The 22,503-nt window shown below is 41.1% G+C and overlaps 1 protein-coding gene across 2 annotated transcripts in view; it reads right to left on the bottom strand.

Annotated features, from left to right (window-relative positions):
• The window catches only part of LOC122876994 (GDNF family receptor alpha-2-like), a 44,884-nt gene that overhangs the window by 4,491 nt on the left and 17,890 nt on the right, over positions 1–22,503 (bottom strand). For both annotated transcript variants that reach the window (XM_044198042.1, XM_044198043.1), the window contains 4 exons: positions 16,441–16,819; positions 5,080–5,192; positions 3,994–4,134; positions 911–1,053 (listed from right to left, as the gene is read on the bottom strand). In XM_044198042.1, coding sequence (XP_044053977.1) covers positions 911–1,053; positions 3,994–4,134; positions 5,080–5,192; positions 16,441–16,819 — 776 coding nt within the window. The remainder of the gene's footprint in view (positions 1–910; positions 1,054–3,993; positions 4,135–5,079; positions 5,193–16,440; positions 16,820–22,503) is intronic.

Here is a 22,503-nt window from a genome sequence, read left to right as displayed (position 1 = left end):
CAGAACAATATTTCATTGTGAAAACTAATCAAACTCAACAGCTAGATAAAAAAAGAAAACAAAAACAGGAAAACCTCTTCTTGGCCCAAAGTGCAGTGAAATATTTCTGTCCTGTTCAACAGAGACAGAGAGGGAGTCTTTAGTGGACAATATGGTTCTGCCATTTTCCCCTTTTACTTTGAAGAGAAAATGAAGTACAGTTCTATTGAAAGACAAACACACATGCATTCTTGCAACACAGCAAAGAGTGATGTTTTTCTGCTCCAGACGGTGAACCCAGTCATAGTCAAGTTGACTGCAGTCTTCAGAGTAGACGGCATTCAGCAGAGAACAGGCCCTTGGCCAGTATTTTAGAACCTCTAATCCAGATTAAAACCCCCACCTCCCATTTCTATCACAATTTCATTGTGTGAGAGAGAAATATAATATTTCAACCAAATGTCATCATCTTGGGTGTAGCATAAACTGTCTTATCATAAAGCGTCTGTTCTGATGTGCTAGTTTCTTTAACAAGCATAGAGATTGAATGTGATGTGACTGTGAATGGTGCAGTGTGTTGAGCTTTGTGATTTTGCCTCTGTACAAAATCCTCCTTTCATGGAAGCAGAGTGGAGGAGTATTTTTGTGGTTCTTCTCCATTTGAATAAATTTATACAAAGAAGTTACTGGAAATTGCTGGAAATGTATGGATATTTGTGCTGCAACAAAAAAATAATTCCTGTTTAAATTTCACACAATGACGTGACCTATATATGATAGACATGATAGACTCCAGGATTAATACCTTTGATTAAAAAAGCCTACCTGATTCACAAGCAGGCAGTAAATAATTACTCTGCATTACATTTTTCATATAAATGTAACATTTGTAATATCCCATGCAATGAAACAATCAATGAAAACCTGTTACCTTTGGGATGGTGACAAAGGGAGGTTCTGAGGTGCTTGTTGACCAGCCTGACCACATCTTCGTCGTCGCTGAGGGCCCTGGGACAGACACATTTTTGTTCTGCATATTGTCTATCCCATAACCGAAGGCCTGAATGGCATTTCCTGCAGGGACATAGATATAAAGTCATTTGTTTTTGACTGCTGTCCCAGCAAGAAGCCAGCTAGCAGACAGACAGCTCTAAGTCAACTTCTTGGTCCCCTGCCCAATCTTTGGAACGAGGGAGGGCAGAGTGGGATTGAGAAAGGAAGGAGTAAAAAGAGTACAGAGAGCCAGTCTTTTTGCTTTGTCAGTAAGCTTGAGAGTTGTACGCCAAATTAATCAAAAACAGCAATCGGAGGTTTGTTTGTGAAATCTGTCACTGGGGAGCCTTACAAAATACCAATACTGCCTTATGTTTAATATTTTAAGCTGTGCCTTATTTTTGAATTCCTAACATGTTTATGCTGTCAATTTAGTTAGTAATTATCCTTCTTTAAGGAATCCTGCGGAGACACGATGGACACATTTATCAAATACAAACAACTTTGGTTCATGTTCTCGGCTCATTACAAAAACCCTTATATGTTGCAACAACTGTTCTCAAATTGCAACAAGCTGACCAAATAGTGGCATAATGTCCGCACTTGAGATGATGAACCCCAATTTGTTTTCTAGTATTTGTACACACAGAAATTGAATCTTTTAAAAGTAGAAAATCAATCAGCTCAAACAGAGGACAGCAGTCTGTGAATGCAGGGCCTGTGTATCCGCCTGCAGATGTACTGTATACATGTGTGTAATTTTGTGTCTAAGTGCATGTGTGAGTCTCTGCAAAAATGTGATAAATCCCTATTCAGTCAGCTTTTCAGCTAGATATGGTAAAATAGCAGCTGAGTACCTTTTCACTGCTCATCCGTTTAAAACACGAGGCTTGTTTCTCTTTGTTCAGCCAGAGAGAAGGCAAGGCATGTAATTGCTTGGCAACCACCTCCATTATAAGGTCAGCATGCAGAGATGACTTTGAATAGATTTATGTGACTGATCAAATTCAAAACATTCCCAAACAAAAGAGAAATGGCATTTCCCCACCACCACACAAAGGACAAATAGGATAGTTGTGGAACACACATGCATAATCGGATGGACACACAAACAGTCCTTAGTACTCCCGATGCATGGTCACATAGATTTGTCTGTCACATCCTCTGTCCACCCACACAGTGCTGCGCACACACACACACACACACACACACACACACACACACACATAGTATAGATACTGTACAGCAAAACACACACAAAGGCACACACATACACCTGCACACTTAACACATACAAAAGCAGTCTTCATGTTTCTCATTCTGTTCGACACTGGGCTGCACATTTGGGCTGCCGCTGGAATATAATAGCACAGAGAAGAACAGAGCTCACCAGTGGCGCCTAACAACTTAATGCTAGCAGTGAAGAGCTAGCGAAGTACTGCTGAGACGTGATGTTACGCATCTGTCTGTCAGGCTATTGCTAGCTATCCCCCTACAGATGCTGTAAGATCTGGGAAAGTCATAAATCAAACTAGTTGGCTGGAGGGCCTCCACACAGGATGTTTTACTGCACCCAAATGTTCCACTGAGTGGAATTAAGCTCATTGCCAATAGCAATTCAATTTTTTAATGACTCTGATAGGTTTTCCTTTAACCCCTGGGCATAGCATGCATTGCCCTACCTGCAGGGACAGATGGAGTAAGAGATAAGGGAGGAGAGCACAAGAGGAACAGAGGCAGAGAGAGGAGGCGAATCCAGGTTCAGACTACGTTTGGACTATAATTATAATATCCTTTCAGCTGGGATGTTTTCTGTTGGCCTCCACACATATTTAACTTAATATTGAAACTATTCTTCTGTTGGACTATTCATTTGCTTGATCTTGGATAATTAACACAGTTTCAAAGTGCTTTGGTTGGTTGATCAATGTAATATACTGTATACAAAACAATATATGTATATACTATGTATATACAATATGTATGTATAGTACTGTATAATGAGTGTAATTTTGTGTATATTCTCCTCTCTGGTGTGTGGAAGTTTATCGCCTGTTCCCCTTGACTGCAGAGAGGAGATGCTGCATTTTGTGTTATTTTTCAAGACGCCTCCTCAGCTCCCAGCCTCATCCCTCATCCTGCACACTCAGCTAAAATGGTACCCCAGCAATCTATTGAAATGGTCTGAAAGCATTATCCACACAATGGAACATGTTAAAGGCAATGGTGTCTTGTAGCGCTGATGACACTGCTCGCTTCGCCATAGCAAGGAATGAGCTTGCTGTATTTTACTTCTCAGTGAAAAAAGCATACAGTAAGGATGTTTGAGGTAGCCACTTTGTCATGTTGCACCCTGTGTGTTATGCATTAGATGAACAGATGATATGTATTTTAGCTTCTGCTATTATTTCATTTGTGCTAGATCTGTTCCTTTTCATGACATTTTCCTCCCGTAAGGGATAAACCTTTAACTCTCTCAGATTGAATGTGAAAATGACATGCAAATGGTTTCTTTTGTATTAAAGTCTGTGCAGATCTTGCCCAAGGAGGGATGAGAAGTGATAAGAAATTACTAGTTTCTGAGAAACTAAGAACATTTAATTCCAACTTAATCAATGGGCAAAGGGGTGTCCATCCTTCCATCCATCCATAAATATTTTCACTTAATCCTTCTGGCTTTATTTCCTATTTTGTCATAACCAAATAAAATAAATAATGTATTTTCTGTTTAAATAAAATTAATATTCCACATTCAGTCCCCCCACCACCACTCCTCAACAACATCATATCCAGTTATCTCACTGAAGAGGTCTATGACATTGAAAAACAGAATCTGACATGAAACCATTAAAGTTGCATTAGATGGAAGTTCATGGTTCACTCTACTCTTACATGGCAGCAAGAGTAACTACCGCATCACACACTTGTGCTCTTATCAATATTACATGACTGTTGGACCCCTATCAGTTGCAAAACACATTTCAGATGCATGCAGAGTATGTGTTTGTCAGGGTTGCTCACTTAGGCATGTGTTATCAGAGAAGTACTGCAGGAAGTTCACACATTCCTCTTCTTGGTTTCCACTGCCCTTACAGGTGCACCACGGGGAGATGGTCCAGTTGGAGAAGCTGCTGTCAACATAGTTGGGAGTCATGTCTGTCCCTGTGAAGTCATCCACACACAAACACAGACACAAACACACATACACACAATAGGACAAACTGTTATGGGTCACTAATGGACAATAATGGACTACATTTATTGCAAATAGTATATAAAATGGTCAACAAGATGTTAGTCATAGGAATGGGTTTGCACTGTTTGAGTTTATGGGAAGGTGAAGCATTCTGTAATGCTTTATTTTAGATGTAAAGAGGCCATTATGTTATGAATATTTTGCAAAGTAGGTGCTTTAGGAAGTGTGTGTGTGTGTGTGTGTGTGCTGTTTGAATATAGCACTACTGTAACAAAACATTTTACATTTCATATGTCTCGCTGTGTCGATATTTTCAGCTGGAGTCAGGAGTGTTAGATGTACTTTGTGTAACATTTTCCAGAGAAATCCAGAAAGCACCATGGCATATTATCACTTCATACTGCACAATTTATGACACATGGTGGGGAAACAGTGACTTATACTGAAATATTGACACTTCAGCAACGCTAAGCACCAAGGTGCTGCTATCAAACGTTGGCTGGGACAAAAAAATATGCATGTACTAGTCCCTGCACATTGTTTGAGCAACATTTACTATGAGCAAACAGATGGTCATCAAGAGTTTTAATTAAGTAAACGCTCTATATGTGCCTCTAACCCCTAATTTCTTCTAGTAGTGAACTGATGTCCAGTGTGCTGGGGGAGATATCAGGCCAGGAGGGAACAAATGGAGAGTCTCACTCCTCTGCCTGCTCCTTATGATAAAAGTAAAAGTAGAGTTGTCTATAACCATCACCCTGTACCTGGAATTTGAGAAAAATTGTGGGATTTGGAGGTAAATGTGCATTTCTGTATGTCTCCCGTCATTTCACTCCCCCTTTTTCTCTCTCACACACACAAACACACTCTCACTCTATCACAGCGTCACCCACAGCCCTGGTTGTACTGACCGATGAGCCTTGCGTAGGAGGCCAAGCAGGCTTGGTGATTGTCTTGGTTGGGACAGGTGCTCACTGTGTGTGGAGTCACCCAGCAGTTCACCATGTAATCAGCCAGCCTAGATCTGCACAACAAACATGAAGCACAGACAGAGAAAAACAGGCAGGGGCTCAGTCACAAGCACATCACAGATGAACACACACATACACACAAATTCAAAGCACAGGGCCAAATTTTTGGCACCATTTTTACCCTCTAGCAGCTGCCAATTGTGACCAGCTTCAAATTGGGAAAGTATATGCAACATCTGTTTCGGGGCCGCTACAACAGGTGTCCTGAATAGTAACCAGGTCTCACTCATGCCTCAGTACCAACAAGCTATTCACTATCTTCGTAGCATGCAACATAAACCCTGTGGTCATGCATTTGTGCAAGGATGAGAAAGATATCATATTCCTCTTTTGGCCGTTACTTCCATGCTTATCCTGAACATCTCGACTGACTCCCAAACTCACTTTCCCTGCAAACCAAGGGAACTGATAAAAATAGTATGTTTTGTTTCGGTGTGTGTTTGTGATAAGAGCTTTAAGTCTGTGGAGGCCCCCAGGGTGGCATTGCTAATCCACTTAAGTAGGTTTATTGGGAGTAGCGTGTGCAAAGTTGCTCTGTCTGTACTGTTTACATCACAGCTGCCCACTAAGTTAATCACAATCCATTGCACATTTCTCTCTGTCTCTCTCTCTGCAGTGACTCATTCACTCTGACCTGGTCTGACCACTTTTTGCAGTCTTAAGTTCAAAGGTACTGTAACGCACCTTAGGCTTGTCCTTAGTGAACACTAACAAGCGTGCACACACACACACACACACACACAAACACACGCACGACCACATACAAACACAGAAACAGGTTTAGTAAGGGCAGTTGACTGAATGTGTTTTTCTGGCTGGTATCCAGTTGGTTGCAAATGTTTGGGCAATTTAGTAGCTAATAAGCTGCTCTGATAGCCTTCTCTTAGCTTAGCTTAGCATAAAGTCTGGAAACATTAGGAAACAGCTAGCCTTGATCTGATATAATGTGTTAATAAGTGAGCTTTAGAGGTGCTGGTATTGCAGATGTTTTATTTTCTTTTTTTTTACCTTTAGACAGAGTCAGGCTAGCTGTTTACCCCTATTTCCAGTCTTTATGCTAAGTTAAGCTATCTATCTCCTTGATGTATTTTCATATTTATCAGAGAGACACAAGAGTGATGTTAATCTTCTTGTCTAACCCTTGGCAATAAAGCCAATAAACGTATTTCCCAAAATATCGAACTATTCCTTTGAGACAGCATTTTCATTAGCCAACTTTTTTTCTCTTTCACTTTGCTGAGGAAGGTAAAGGTTTTGTTTTTTTCATTGAAATTTTCTGACAAACCTATCACTGGAGTCAGACATGTTTTAACCTGTTTTTTCATTCATCTGGCAAAGCAGGTACACTTCCATACGCTTTTATGCTTTTAACCAATTCATCTGTCCATACAAGACATATAACAGCTTGTGCTTCTTTTGTGCTCTCTGCTCATGTCTCGCTCATTCTTTTGCTGCACAGCCCACGTAGACATGGTGTAAAAATGTACTTTCATTTGTGCCGCAGGAACAGTATCCTCTTTGCTGATTTTATTCCATAAAGCAATGTGTAAAGTCTTTACCTGGTGATAGACTCCAGGTATAGTACCTTTAAATACATGTTTTCTCATAGAATAACAATACTTGCTGATGGTGCAAACCACTGCATGCCACAGTAGCCTAAACAGGTAGAATGTTAATGTCACAGAAATTTACATACTACCTTGTCTTTAAATATGCATTGCAGCTGTATCACTTATTATACGTTCTATGGCACTACTTGATAGTTATTCATCATTTTGTGCCTTTTTCACAAGGTTCTAATAGTAATTGGATTAGATGAGATGCAATGTAATGATACTTGAGCTTCTACCTGCATGTTTATCTGCAAACACTGAATCTATTGCTTTCGGCAGGAGGGACACTGTAATTCAGGAAACTCAGAGACGAGGGTACATGTGGCCATAATACAGTCTATCAAAGAGAGATTCTTCAATTGCAATGAGTTCAAGATCAATGTGCTTACTGTTATGCTGCATTTCAATTCGAATGAGAATACGGAGAGTGGAGACAAGCAGATTTGGCTGAGGGGGAATATGGGGTGATGAGGTTACAATCTCTCTGTCTCCCTGTCTCCATGTCTGTCTGTCTGTCTGTCTGTCTGTCTGTGTCTCTCTCGCTCTGTATTTCACCACAGCAGAGATGCAGCCAGTGTGGTGTGATGGGCTTGGGCCTCCGGGAGCAAACCCCACTCAGACTCACTTCATTACTCCAACTCCATCTCCATCCGCCCTCCTATCAAATCACCCGGAGAGCCTCTCGACGTGACATGCCGCTAACATCATACCTAAGGCCATGCTGCAGAAAACAGGATGTATGGTTGCTCTACCATGGCTGCAAAGACTGATACAGATGCACACACGCGCAAACACACACACACACACACACACACACACAAACAGACTCAAATAGCAATACACAGTACATAATGTTAATTCACACAGAGAACAACACACACAAATACAAACCTATCCCTGTGTACACCTGTCCTCCTCACTCAAAGCCCTCTCTCATCCATTTCTGTTCGGAATGAAAGAAGGCACTTGTACCCACAATCATGCCACAGATGACAAAAAAAGATACAACAGACAGCGGGGAGAGAGAACAACTCTATTGTGTCTATACAAAGCAACCTTTAGAACCACATTTTCTATTTCTTATGGGCTAAGGGTCTTTTACTTCAGTGCTAACAAAGAATGTGAATGTCAGATTTCTGTTGGAAAGGCACAGACCACGGAAGATTAAAGAAACTGAACAAGCACTGTGTTTCTTTTTAGATGCAGAGCTCTTTCAGACAATGATGGCTTAAAAACAGTAATTTAAAGTTTAGAGAGGTGTCCTGAGTGTTCAGACAATGGTGTTCCAACACCGGGATGCAGCAAATTTCATGGCTTCCACTGGCTTTCCATTATACCTCGGCAAAGCGCCACTCGCTGCTGAAATTACAGGCTGTCTAGCTCAACAGAGTTTTATGGTCATTTCAGCCACTCAGCCCCCAGGGAAGTGGCAGGGGAGCCCCCACAGAGGTAGACTTCTTTCAACCAACCTGACACTTTAAACACAGTGATTCGGCTGAGCACTGAGAGCCTGTCCATCCAGCTTGGCAGTAATAGAAAACTAATGGCTTTTTATATGGATTCTTATTCCTATCAATTGATGCCCGTGACAAACAATGTGACTCAAATCAGATGAGTGTCTGTCTTGGAAACCATTTCCCATATAGGAGGAGGAGCAAGAGGAAAAACAGCTATCAACTTTCTACATTAAAAACAACTAGTCTATTGAGAATCCTATCTGGTTTATAGAGCTCCCCTCTGTGCTCTGTCTACAAATATGAGTTCTTCTATGGATGATAATTTCAGTTAAATGTGAAATTATAGCTCTTCACTCTTATCACTTCCTTCAGTCTTCAGCCTAGAGAGTCTTTAGAAACCATATCTCTCACTCGTCTACAGCAAGCATAACAATAACCATGACACAATAGCTGCCAACTAAAGAGCAGTTACATGAAGCAAATGAGAAAAACAAAAGATGTTTCTCTCGGCTCAGCTTTTTCTCCTTTCTGTTGTATTCTTCCAACCGTATCTCTCCTCTCCTCTCTCATTAATGCTGAGACTGTTGTATAAACTGATTGCCATTGCAGACTCAAGTGCTCATAGGCTAACTCACGGCTTGGGAATTTGACCCTAGTTCAATCAACAGGACTCAACACCTCATGTGTCCTTTTGTCACTTGATGCCAAAGCAAACAATAAGGCTCAGCAAAGCTGAGATTTGACTATTACTCTCTTTTGACACTCTGCATTGTGCAGCATGGCTCATTATGTAATAACAATTATTATGAAAAGCCTAACATTAGAGCACTGACCTTGTGGGTGGAGTGCTATGAATATATTTTGATTAAAAGGTCATTAGATCTGTCAGAGTTATTTTTTTCTTTCCAATAAAAGGCACTCTTCAGTGTCTTATGATTTCGCTGGCTTCAGTGGCATTCTGCTCCTGCTTTCCCAACTAAATTTCTGCTGGTGACCCTGAGACGGTCTCTTTGTTGCTCTGGTCAGAGGTGATTGTCCATTTTACCCACAGCTATTTTCTCTTGAATGTGCCTAGACAGAGGCCTGCCTTTTCTGGCAGCACTGTACTCATTGGGATTCCCAGTCAATAGTCTAAAAGGGCAATGTGAACAGATGGCATTCAGTCAAAACACAAGGCAGTTTAGCTTAGCTGTCACATGACACAACCTTTCGCCCCCTTACTCAGCAGAGAATAGAAACCAACAAAAACTGTCTGGTGACACAACCTCCCCTGCATTATTAAGCAGAAAATCCAAAGCATAAAACAAGCAACAATCTGAACTTGCATTTTCATTTAATTAACCCACTTTTTGTTTTATTTTGAAATACTTACTTGTGCATCATTGCAATGTTCCTTGTTTGGTGACCAGACAATGGGCTTGCTTTACTTTCTCACTTTCTCTTGCTTTATATCTCCGCTTCTGTCTACACCACCCACTGCAGATGTCTTATAACCCCCTACTGAATGTTATGTCATTGATATGAATGCTAAATCAAGCATGCCACACACAAAACCCAGCACTGTCTGTTTGGTAAGGGGTGAGTAGATTATTCAAGGTTATCTGAACTCCCTAAATACTCTCCGAACAAGGTAAACAGCCATCCCCCCAGACAAAGTGTACACGTCAAACAAATGGATGAACTGTCCCTGAAAAAATGACAGAGTTAGCAGTATGCTGCAGAACCAGTAATTAAATAGCTATTAGTCACATACCAAACAATTATGTGGGAAAAGTTTAAAGAAAGGTACATGCTGCAGCTGTAAGTGAGACTCCTTAAGTACAAACAGAAGTCCAGAGTAAGAATGATAAAGAGTGAAAGAGCAGGCCCTAATTGACACATTCAAAACCACACATCGACCATTCTGTAGATAAGTCTAAAGTCCTATTGATAATTTTTGCATTAATAATAGATACGGAAGAGATTGTGTAGGAAAGGGTGAGGCCTAGTCAGTAATGAGGTTTCCGCTATACCATGTTCCCTTAGAGATTACAGTTAGGAAAGTAAATGGCCATATACTAATCCATGTATTGGAATTAAATGCACAACTCTTTCTTTCCAGCTCCTGCCTCACCCCTCTTACTATTTCTCTTTCTCTCTCTCTCTCTTGCTTTCCTCTCACCCCGTTTGCAACTCTTATGTGTAGCCAGCAAACTGAGCACGTCTCCACTGAAGTTGAGGCCTGATTAAAGCCGCACACTGCAGCAAACTATACTATGTATGAGGAAAAGGTCACCAATTGACACATGCTTTGCTTGCAAAACCAGAGCTTTACACTATCAGAAAAGACACTTCACTTTGATAGCTTGTGTTGTAACCAGGGAGATAGAAACAGTCAAGGTATTACTTTGAACACAGACTTTTTAAGGTAAGTGTGTGTATGCTTTTATACTTCTGTCATTGTGAGGACCATTTTGAGTTTGAGACCTTGAGAGTGAGGACATTTGTGGAAAGTGAGGACACTTTGGCCAGTGCTTCTTTAACAGGGTGTTTGAGAGTTAAGACTTAGTTTTACATCTAAAATCTAAAATCTAAATCTTGGTCAAGCAAAGGAGCACATTCAGCGGAAGACTCATCCCACCAAAAAGCACCACAGAGCGCCACAGGAAGTCATTCCTGCCTGTGGCCATCAAACTCTTTAACTGCTCCCTCTAAGGGTTAGTTTGTATGACCTTAGGTCACTAAACTGGACATTGATCATTACCTCTCTGCCGTACTTGAATAATTGTGCAATATTCTGTGTATTACTCCCGTGCAATATTTAGTTTTCCTATGTTAGTTTTTCCTATTTATGGATATTGATATTATATACCTCCATTACTGCTGTGCAATATCTTAATAATCTCAATAAGCTACGCTTAACTTGACAGTACTTGCATCACTACTTATTACTTATATTATTACATTGTATTATACTGTATTATCATCATCAACCGGTAAACCCACTTGGTCCCTCACACTAATTTTATCTTATACTTATACCCACCTGGTACTTAATTTATTTTCTGACCTGTTTTATAGTGTATTGTATTATATTTTTTGCTAGTACTTTCTCCTGTGTGCACTGACTGGCGAGCTGCTGTAACAAAGTTTCCCTTCGGGGATCAATAAAGTATTTCTGATTCTGATTCTGATCTAATTAGATTTAGGTTCAAATCTGTGCTAATCAGTCAATATTCTTATATTAACAATGGATCAAATGACTACATGTAAAAGCTTGTCTACATAGAAGCTGTTTCAGCCGCATTTTTCAGTCATCCATCTCACGTGTCAGTCGGAACAGATACGCTTCTATTTCAGTCAATATAGCTGTCTACACAGGCTGCGTAATGTCACATGTTTCACTTACTCTATATGTGTGTGACCGCAACCTGAAGCATATTTTTACGCTTCAAGTCTTGAAGTCTTTTATTCTGAAGGCTGCCAAAACGCAAGTGACCTACACTCAATACTGCTCAACACGCACCCTGTGTAGACATTGAAGCTGCTGCTGCTGTTCTGGTACCTTCTATGTGTGTTGTTAGTAGTGAGTGTCTTTCAGCTCATTGTTTTGGCTTTACTGTTTTGGCTCATTCTCACCTCTCTCATCTACATTGTTTTCAGCCACAGCAGGCAGCTGTTTTCAGCGAAAAAGCTAAAAAATAAACCACGATATGCTAGCTGCCCAGCACAGCTAAACAGCCAGATATTTCTCTTAGGAGTTAGTAGAGATCAAATCCGAACAGGGAGGAGAGTGAATATTGCTCTTACATTCACTGGGTGACCAGAAACACGACTCTAAATGAATGCTAAAGTTGCTCTGTGTCTGCCGGATGTGTAAATAGGGAACTGTTTAAGGTAAAAATATGTCAATGTTCTGCTGCACGAAATAACAAAAAAAGAAAAGAACAATGAATCCATGTTTAAGGTAAGGGTTAAGCTCAGGCATGTAGTCGTGATGGTTAACGCATTGTTCACACATGCAGATTTTAAGTAGCAGGCTGTCTGTTGCCCCTTATGAGTCTATAGCTTCAGACGTATTTGGGTTGAGCATGTAATTTACATACTCAACTCAGATTATGCACTTACATCTCTGTTGCCAATAGACCCGCACACAACAAAGTAGTTATTTTCCTGAGAAATCTGTTACCACACAGTCAAGTCTTGGTTGCTCATTAAAGTTACAGTACATCGTGCTCTCTATTTATGTCTGAACAGAAGGTTAGGGAAGGGTTAGTGGCCTGTGCATTGAGGGTCCTCACAAGTACAAGAGCCAAAAGTGTGTGTGTGTGTGTGTGTCTGTGTGTGAGTGAATGTGAGAGAGAGAAACTGATGATAAAAGTGCAACAACATCCTGATTTCTTTCAGCTTTGTCTCAGAAGCTACAGAGTAATGCCATCTGGGCCAGTCATTCTCCCTCTCACTGTTCCCCCTCAGCGGAGGCTTGAGTTGTCAGATACAACAGAGCAGACTGTTGATTTAGGGCAGTGTGTGTGTGTGTGTGTGTGTGTGTGTGTGTGTGTCTGTGTGTGAAAAAGAGAGAGTGTAGTACCCTGTGAGTTTTCTTTAAGCAAAGGCAGCCTGGTACAGTTCATCTCCAAAACTGGGTCAGGTTACCTGTACAGTGATCGACTGTGTCTCAGCTCCCTGCTTTGATAACCAGTAGCCAAAGAACTCAATCAAAGAGCACCCAGTGAGCCTGAAGACCAGGGGATATTAATCAAAGATGTCCTTCAGACAATCAATACAGTACACATATACAACTCAATGCTCTTTGGGTTAGACTTCATTGGGCTTTCTCTGCTTGCATACATGCATGCACATACACATGCTCACACTACACCACCCAAAACAGCACATCCAAATAAAGCCTATTGTCACTCTGTGGACTCAGCAGTCCCAAATGAATAGATGTTGGATCCATTGGAAGGATGGTGAAACTACAGTGTGGAGAAGCTGAGAGGAGAGGAAGTGAGGAAAATATTAGAACAGTAACAAACACAGCAATGTCTGTTTTTGTCTGTTTGTGGAGGATTATGGAAGGAAATAATGTAATAACTGCAGCAGAAGTACAACCAGGTGTAGGAAAGAAGAGCTGCATGCTTGTTCTCTGTCCATCTACAGTCCCTAGATCTCCAGCGTATGACAACAATTGCCTTCACAGAGACCAGGAAGAGAAGGAAGTCTTCCAGTGCAATATGCCACCTAAGCCCAAGCCAAAATTATATATTTGAAATCCTTTCAAATATTCTGTGTTATAAAGCAAGGAACTGCTGGTCCAAAATAAATAATTAAATATGTGTGTATACATTTTTAAATCCTTTTTGAGTTGGGCGTGTTGTGAGCTGTGACCCTTTCTGCATTTGTTTGCTTTCTGAGTGTGTTACAGGGAGCTAAGCTTGTCTTTGAGATGGTCTGCGGAGACTGCTGCAGGGATCCATAGCTCTGTGCCCAAACCACTGACCTCCAACCCGCTGCAGTAGCTTTATGGCCTGGATCGATTCCGCAACCCTCCCTCCCTCTCCTCCCTTTGTCTCATTATCTCTCCCTCCCTCTCTTCCTCCTCCCATTCCCTCCTCCTCTCTCGATCTGTCCCTTGTGTTAAAATGAAATAAGCTTGGGCTAGCTGTGTATCCCCTGTTTGGAGTCAGACAGGCATCCCCAGGGGAGACAGGCCTGTCGTTGAATGATCTTCCCCTGCTTTTATCAACACATCTCTGACAGGGGAGAACGGAGCCAAGGAAAGTTTCCTCTGGTGTACTTGAGTGTGCTGTGACTTCTGTGTTTAAAAAGTTTTGGGAGGGCTTTTTCTAGGGCTGTCTGGGGCCAATTGCATTTATTGCCAAGGTTTCACAAAACAAACCCTAATCTGTGGACTTTGTCTCCATTAGCATGACAAATAAGTTTTAAATTCAAGTGCTTGTGCAGAACTAATTAAGAACAGAATGTATTGGTTAATGCAATAACTCGATAACTTATCAGATCAGTGTTTCAGTGTTTCCAAGTTCTACCAGGACATAGAGCTGTCCTGTGATGATGCCAGAGATCATGTAACAGATAGAGGGCATCGAGACAGACAGAGGACACATTAAGAATATCTCACAGGATCGTGCTGATTGTGGACACCTCAAGGCAGAATCAAATCACCAATCAGAGAACATTGTCAGCCCAGCACTGACCAATGGCATCTCAGTTTAATTATATCGTAGTGACATTCTCTTGCATGGCAGCACTTACTCACTGCAGGAGAATACACCACCCAAACTGTAGATTATTAGAGTCACGTTCAAGCTCAAAGTGGTTGTGTGTGAGCGTGTGGGTTTGTGTGTATATGTGTGTGTGTGACCGCTGAATGGTTGTTGGTGCAGGCCAGCACGTGTCTGTACTGTATGAGTGTGTGCACGCTCATCGAGCTGTTGACCTCAGTGGGGCATTACGTGGCCACAGATAATGAGCTTTAATGTTCTATTTCATCTTTCTCAATAAGGAGGTGCACAGCAGACACCTAGGGGCCTAAAGGTCAACGAAAGCAACTCAACCTGAAAACAGATTACAAAATGCAGGCAAGCAGGTAATTATTAAGACAGTCATAAATTGGAGAGGAGGCGATAGAGTTTCCCTACTTTAGCAGCATGGTGGTTGGATTTAGTGTTTGTGGAGAGGAATTGGGTTTTCACCATTAACGCTCAGCCTCGAAGGCTAGCTAACCTCTATGAAAACAGGATAAATGTGACATACCATAGATAAACATCTCACAAGGAATTGCTGTTCATGGCTAGCAAGACTAATTTAAATTCATGTGATTGTAAATCATTCTTACTTCTTACATAAACAAATGATTCTGGCTAGTTATCCAAAGGAATACAAAAGTGGCACAAAATGTTTTCACACTTAGATTAGTGCTTTTTATGAGTGTTATTCATACATACTATTATCATACATACTATTTGAGTGCACAAAAAATCAGTATATATACCGTTTGAATTGGCTTCAAGTAACTTTCTGCGATGTATTGGTTGTTTATAAATTTATTCCAAACCTGCCACATTAAAGCAAACACTGACAATAATTGAAAGTACTTTTCTGAAGAGGCGGCTGATGTCTAATTTTCAGGCAGTTACTGCAAGTATCCAACCAGGGAAGGTGCTATCATCTTCCATGACTACTGGGGTTGGACAGCTACTTTGAGTATTAAACCCACAAATTCTGTCAAGACTCGTCACTGATTGTCTCTGAATTGTATCAGCTGCCTAATCATCTGTCACACTGGGACAAAAGTAACCAAAAGTTTCCCTTTCTGATAATTCTCACACCATGAATATTATTTTTAGCAGTGAGCATTCAAGGGTCTAACACTTGGTCAAACTCCATTAGGCTCATAAATGAGCTTTTAAATGCTTAGAATTATTCAAATGTCCCACATTTTTCATGCCGTTAGACTAATGAACGTAGCACATATCTCCTCTAACCGGCTGGATGTGTAGCCTGTTGATGGCCAGACAAAGCACATGGTTCTGGGGGGTAAAAAGATCTTGACAGCTGATTTGTCTGATAGTACAACCGCTGTGTTTCACCTGCTCTCAGCAGCACTAACACAAGGAAACATGTCACGGCTGGGTAGGTGTGAATTGAATCCGGTCGCTTGAATCCAATAGAGGCCCCATGCAGCTAACGTGATCCACTAATGTTTTGTTCAGCTTAATTGAGCGTTGTCCCTTCAACTTAGCCTCACATCTTCATCCTGTGTCTAATAGCCACAGCTTCCCTGAAAGTCTAATTACTTCACTGGCAAAGTTACAGCAGAGAAATATACAACTTTAGGATGCCATGGGAGAGAGGAAATGGCAGTCAAACAGAAACTCTCTCTAACGCACGGATTCAATTATCTTTTTTCTCATTTTCCATGAATATAAGAAGATGATAATGAATCTTCAGATTTCTTTGGTGGTAGTTCGTCTCATACGCACAGCACTAAAATCTGTCCATCAAACCAACAAAACAAAAATGCACTAACACAGACACACACAGACATGCATGCACATAAAACGAATCTCTGCCCTGCCACCCCTCGCACTACACACATATAGTACAGGACACTCTTCCTTCCTTGACATCCCAAACCTCCCACCCCCGACCATTTCCTTTTCCTTCACCTGCAGAGAGAGTCCTGGCGGCAGACCCTCCGTAGCTCCAGACAGTTGGGTTTTTCCTTATCTTTATAGGAGCAATCAGGCACAATTGTCTGCCTGCGTCGTTCTGCACAGCCCTCGCTCTGGCAGGGGCAGAAGAGCAGCTGGTGGCTGAACTCAGGGGGCACACGGTCCAGGAACAATCTCAACGCTTTGTGGCAGCGCTTCTTGCTGCAGGTTTCACCCTTGTTGGGGTCCTCTTTGCTGCAGGTAGCGATGTAGGCGGAGCGTTGCCTCTTGCAGCTGCTGTTGAGGTTGCAGGCTTTGGCCGCATCAAGACAGGGGTTGCAGTTTCTCTCGGCATCAAGACAGTGGAAACCTTTTGGGGCCACTGTGAGCATCCCTGACAGTGGAGAGAAAGAACTCAGTGACTTTAGTGAACCTAAAGGGGAAAAGAGTTCACAGTTCGATGGTTAAACACTTTCAGTCTCACAATTAATTGAAAACAATGATGTCAGACATAGCAGATAAACTTGAAGTAGTCCTTTGGATTCCAGTCTTACAACATGTATTTCCAAAGCGGGATGAATAGTTATTAGTTATTGTTAGTAATTAAGCAAACACAACCTGGATCAAATAAAATCACAGCAGATGGATCCTCTTACTCAACATCATCAATCTGAAATAGTTTACAGTGGAATCAGCTGCAAAGTACAATCAACAAATAAAACAACAATCCTTGCATCTCCACCCCTCAGGGAATTCATTGCAAATGTTAGACTTTAACACTGTAGGAGACTCTTCAATATCATCTATGCTTCTCTGTTTCTCCGCCCAACCAGCAGGCATCCCTCCGCTGCAGGGATGCCTGCAGCTAGCCCACATCACTCTAACTGAATTATTGATTCAGTCTGTTTCAGACTGAGTGAAATATGGAATTAAGCTATGATTCCAAATTGGATGTTAAATAAATAAATGTTAAATTATTAATTTTCAGGTAATACTATGATGGGATCATCATAATATTAGTAGATTATCAAGTTGTCGTAGTAAGTTACCTCACTTTGATACAAATTACTCTGATGTTTTTATTATTTGACTTGATGAAGTAAACAAGATATTTAAATTAGTTCAATGGAAATAATGCAAACAGTCCTTGGGAAAATATTGACAAGAAAGCTTATTGATTTGAGTACTGGTGAGTGGGAAACATTACTAAATACTGTAACGTCTGCCCAAAATGTGCTAAGCTCAAGGACTTGGCAAGACTCCATGCTGTAATACATGCTGTGTTGTATGATTCACTTATTGGATGGTTCAAGATTAAGTTCCCTTATGTTTTTTCAGTGTAATCAAAAGCTGAAACATTGCAATTACCCCTCAGGCTGCACATCATATTTGTGGAAAACAGATTATGTCATTAGGTGTGTCTGGGTATTCTGAGATACTGCATATACTGGCAGAACAAAAACACACCCTTTCCTGAGCTATACCAGTAATAAAGCAGGATCATATTCACTTGTGGCATCCCTCTCTTGTATTCAGGCTATATTAGAGAAGTTAACCTCCCTCCCCTGTAGATAATGATATTTCAGAGGTCGTAGCTGCATAGTGACACCCAGAGAGATTCATCTCTTATTCAACAGAACCAATCTCACTCTGTGTCTATCAGACAGCCTGGAGCAGGAAGAAGACCATTTATTTTAGAGGGGTGTGCTAGAGATGTTGTATTGTTTCCAAGTGCTGCATCGCATGTTATCAATCCTGGAAATGGCAATAGATAGAACACATCACATCACAACACAACAGTTGTAAAAAAAATAAAAAATAAGCAAACCCCCAAAATTAATGATTTCAGATCAAGAAGAAAGCACACTCACCGTTAACCATGGCTTTTATTTAGATGTATCAAGGTTAAATGTTGCAGGCGCTCTGATAAACAGGCAGGGTGTTAAGAGACATGTCCTGAGTTCAATAGATGTAAGTATCAAAAGTAGTGTTGCCTTTTTAAGTGTTTGTCACAGGCCACCAGGGAGAACCTTTCCTTCTTTGTTCGAATAATAAGAGCATTCATTTTTATGACTCTTATTAAAATAAGACATCATTGTATCATCAAATGAAACTTGTTTATCCTTGAGGGGAGAGGATAAACACTCCACAACAGATGTCTGCCAGCATAACAAACTCTTGTTGGTGTAAGTGACTGACAGACAGAATTGTGCTGAGATAATTTACTTATGCAACAGTAACAAACATCAGACCTGATAGGCAGGATGAGACAATTAGCTGACCTTGTCAAGCAGGAGCAGCTTGGTTGATCTGTGATTACAATGAGAATCAAAAAGAGAGCTGACTTTGGCACTGGGCATGAAGAGGCTGAGGCAGGGCCAAAGTTTTACTAAAGTGGGCCAAGCTTGGCTGAAAAGGGCCTGAAGGGGGGCGGTGCGGTCCAGCTGGAGGAGAGGTTAGCGGGGTTGCTGTCCAGTGGTTCAGGCTACATTACATTGATAGATTGCAGCTCCTAAATCTCCCCTGGCCATCTGCAGGCTCTAATGTGGGCCACTGGGGGGTCCAGAATGAAAAGGGAATAAGAGAAGGATGAGCTACTAAGATTTATCTGACCAAGCAGGGCTGAAGCAGCTTTTTGAGGCTGCGGCGATGGACGGGTTTTTACTACCTCTGATTGGGGCGCTGAGATTTAATTTGGTGCTCAACCCAAAAAGATGTCCTGGGGCGAACATGAGAGACAAAGCCCACTTGATGGCTCTGATGTGCTTACACACAAACAGGATGATAGCAAGAGCAGGAGGAGAAGAGGACGGAAGCAAAGAAGTGGAGATAGGAGGGGAAATGTGCGGTATTGTGTTACAGAGTTATAATTGATTTTCCAAGTGCATTATAATGAAGGTTTTCAGCAAACATATTCTGCTATAATATGAGTAGAAAGGGGTTGATAAGCTAATGATACGAGACGTAGAAAAATGGAAAAAGCTTTAAGAGGGGACAGGAGACTTGAGCAGCTGATTACAGCAGCTGATTATGAAGGATAGAGAGATGAAATGAGAGGACATAGACTAACAGATTGGACAGCCACTTACAGAGACATGCTGGAGAGCTTTCAATTAATCCAGCCTAATTCAAGAAAGATGTGCGACTCTTGCTCAGAATAATTAACCCGGCCCATCAGCAGTGCAATCAACAGCTCTCAGCATCAATAGTTTACACATATCTATTAACGTACCTTGCTAGCTGTTGTATACATTAATGAGGAAGTGAGGCACTGACTGAATGAATGAACAGATAGACAGGCGGGTGGGTGCATTGATTGATTAATGGATGTAATAAACACAGAGCAATCAGTGTCATTGAGTCACAAGTAATGTTTTTCCCATCATTGCTTGGTACCTTTTTGGCTGCAGAATAAACTAATATAAATGTGTGCAAACATGAATTCACAAAAAGAGTTTCAAATTGTCTCATGTTGTTTGCTCACAATTGCCTGGTGTGCCTCGGAAAATGTGGTCTCATAACATTTAGTTGAAGTCAACAACAGTTAAAGCATAGTCATTGCTTTTGGTGATCCTGCCGTTTGACTGTAAATACCCTTTTAATAGGGCTCTCTACTCTATGGGCATCATAAATTAGACCCCACTGATGGCAATGTAGTGGAAATAACCATCTATTCTTTCCGCACATATAGCACACACAGGGCGAGAAAGAAAGAAAGGGAAAAGAATAAAGAGAAAAAAGCAGAGCATTAAAATGTGAGATAGGAGACACCTATAGGGAGATGGAGAGAAACTGAAAATTACCTAAGACCTGTGTTCCAGTGAGAAGAAAGAAAGAGGGATAACAAAGAGAAAGAGAGAGGTGAGGGCGGTGGACAGAGCACATAGGAATAGAAGAAGTGGATAAAACATTCACGCACACTGTATCTGGATTTTGATGCTTTTCCCCCCAAAGAGTAAAGGATCTTCCTTCCTCAGTAATTGCTCTCCGTCAGCCTAATTTCAATTCTGCATTTCATATATCATCCCATACTCAAGGGACACTGCGCTGCAGAGGGGAGTTCAGCTCAGGTTAGGAAGAGGCACTTGGCTCCGTGTATGTTCTCAGTAATTAGGAAAGGTGCCAAAGTTTGGATTTAATACAGCCCTGGGTGAGCACACGAGAGCTTGTTAGGGAAGTCTTTAGTCCGGACCCCAAGGAGCATGTCAAGCATTTCCGTGTCAAAGGACTCATCAGTCATTAGCTCTGTACTCTGTGTCGCAGAGGGGTTTTCAGAGGGGAGGAAGAGGGCACACTGGATCTACAACATCATCTCCCTAAGCCTTACTGAGCAAGTTAGACATATAGAAGTCATCAGAGTAAGACCAGCAGAGTTGAAATGAAATCTTCTGTTCTCAGGGATCAATTGAATTTTACCTATAAGCATGAAATTATTGCTGCAAAATGAACCAGTGTGTGGGTCAGAGAGAGTGAGGGGAGATGGAAATGACGAGAGAAAACTAAATATTTTTATGTGAGCATAAATATGTGTATGCGGAGGTGGGAAAGCGGTGTCCAAAGGAATTTTAAATCATTGTAAACACACTTCTAAATACTGGAGCTGTTTATGAGCATTTTCCTTCAAGTTGAGTTTCCTCTAGTGAAATTCAAAGCTTGAGTGTCCTCAGTGGCCCCCCCTCGGTCCCCCTTAATATGTACGCTGTTTAGCTCTTTCAACCGTCACTGGCAGTAATACATAATGTGTTGAAATAATCTAACAAGAGGTGCGCATCAGGTGAACTCACACAATATTGTATCAATAATCTGCTTCCTTGTTCATTATCACCATGCAAGTAGGGAATAACTAAAAGTACTAACAAACAAAAACAACAAACATGTTCTGTGGATTATTCAATGTTGTTTGATTCAAACTTGTAAGAAAAAACGCTGACTATTACAAATTGTCTCTGATAAGTGAGCTTCGAACAACTCTCATTACTGACCCACAGAGAGACAAGCTAAGGACTAAGGATAGACTAATTAGAAAATTCAAACAGAATAATGAAGCATATAAACAAAGTAATATAAATACATGCAGGCACAAGAAAACACAAAACCAAACAAACACATGCACAGATACACTTAGACCCCTATTAACCAGAACCCCAACGTGTGCATGCAAAAAAAAAGATCTTAGTGTTTGCCTAAGTAATAGTAATTGTTATGAGGACAATGTGAAAATGTCAAACATTTCAACAGCATGCTGAGCACGGCTGTTGCACTGGTCCTTTTCCCCCAGCTGTAGAAACAGCTTTCTGGATTTAATTGGATGGTGGGCACACTGAGCTGAGAGGTGAGAGGCTTAGTGCTGAGAGTTAGAAGGTCTAACTAAGGGATGTTAAACTTAATTCCTGGAGGGACCCCTGAATGCAGGATTCTACGCTGCCCTCTGCTCCTAATAAGTTAATTAGCTCAGCGCTGGGTCAAGAGAACAGAATACATTTCACATGGAGCATATTAACAGTTACAGTCAATTATATTTTTGGATGCTGTACGCAATACAGGCTTTGATAAGGATCCAGGTGCATTGTGGAGGAAGGATTCTCTCCCACATCCTTCATACATGATGTCTTATTGATTTGAGTCTTGAGGCTATTGACTCAAACAGCAACTGAAACCAAGCAAACAATGGTTATGCATTATAACTCTAGTTCCATGAACATAGCCAGAACCCTCTAGTGGAGCTCTGCATACAAGCAAAAGAAAAAAGCTAAACGTTTTCTTTTTCCAGCTTGCTGCTTTTTTATTTTTCATAATTGTAAACTGAATATCTTGAAGACATCAACTTGCACTCTTGGGATTTGTGATGAGCATTTTCCTCTATTTTCAGATTTTTTATAGACCAAGCAATCGATTAATCAGGAAAATAACTTTTAGCCCTACTCCTCATCAACAAAAGGTTTCTAAATGCATCAAACAAACTAGTAGGACCACATCAGACACCAAAGGTAATTAATTTTCTGAACTTACTAAACTTGGCAGGGCTATTGGCAGGTTGGGGACTGTAAACAAGACAAATGTGCCTTCCTGTAGCATCTC

The sequence above is a fragment of the Siniperca chuatsi genome, linkage group LG5, assembly GCF_020085105.1.
Source record: "Siniperca chuatsi isolate FFG_IHB_CAS linkage group LG5, ASM2008510v1, whole genome shotgun sequence".
Lineage (NCBI taxonomy): Eukaryota > Metazoa > Chordata > Actinopteri > Centrarchiformes > Sinipercidae > Siniperca > Siniperca chuatsi.
Note: the sequence above shows the minus strand (reverse complement) of the source record. Positions and strands in the feature narration are given on the sequence as shown.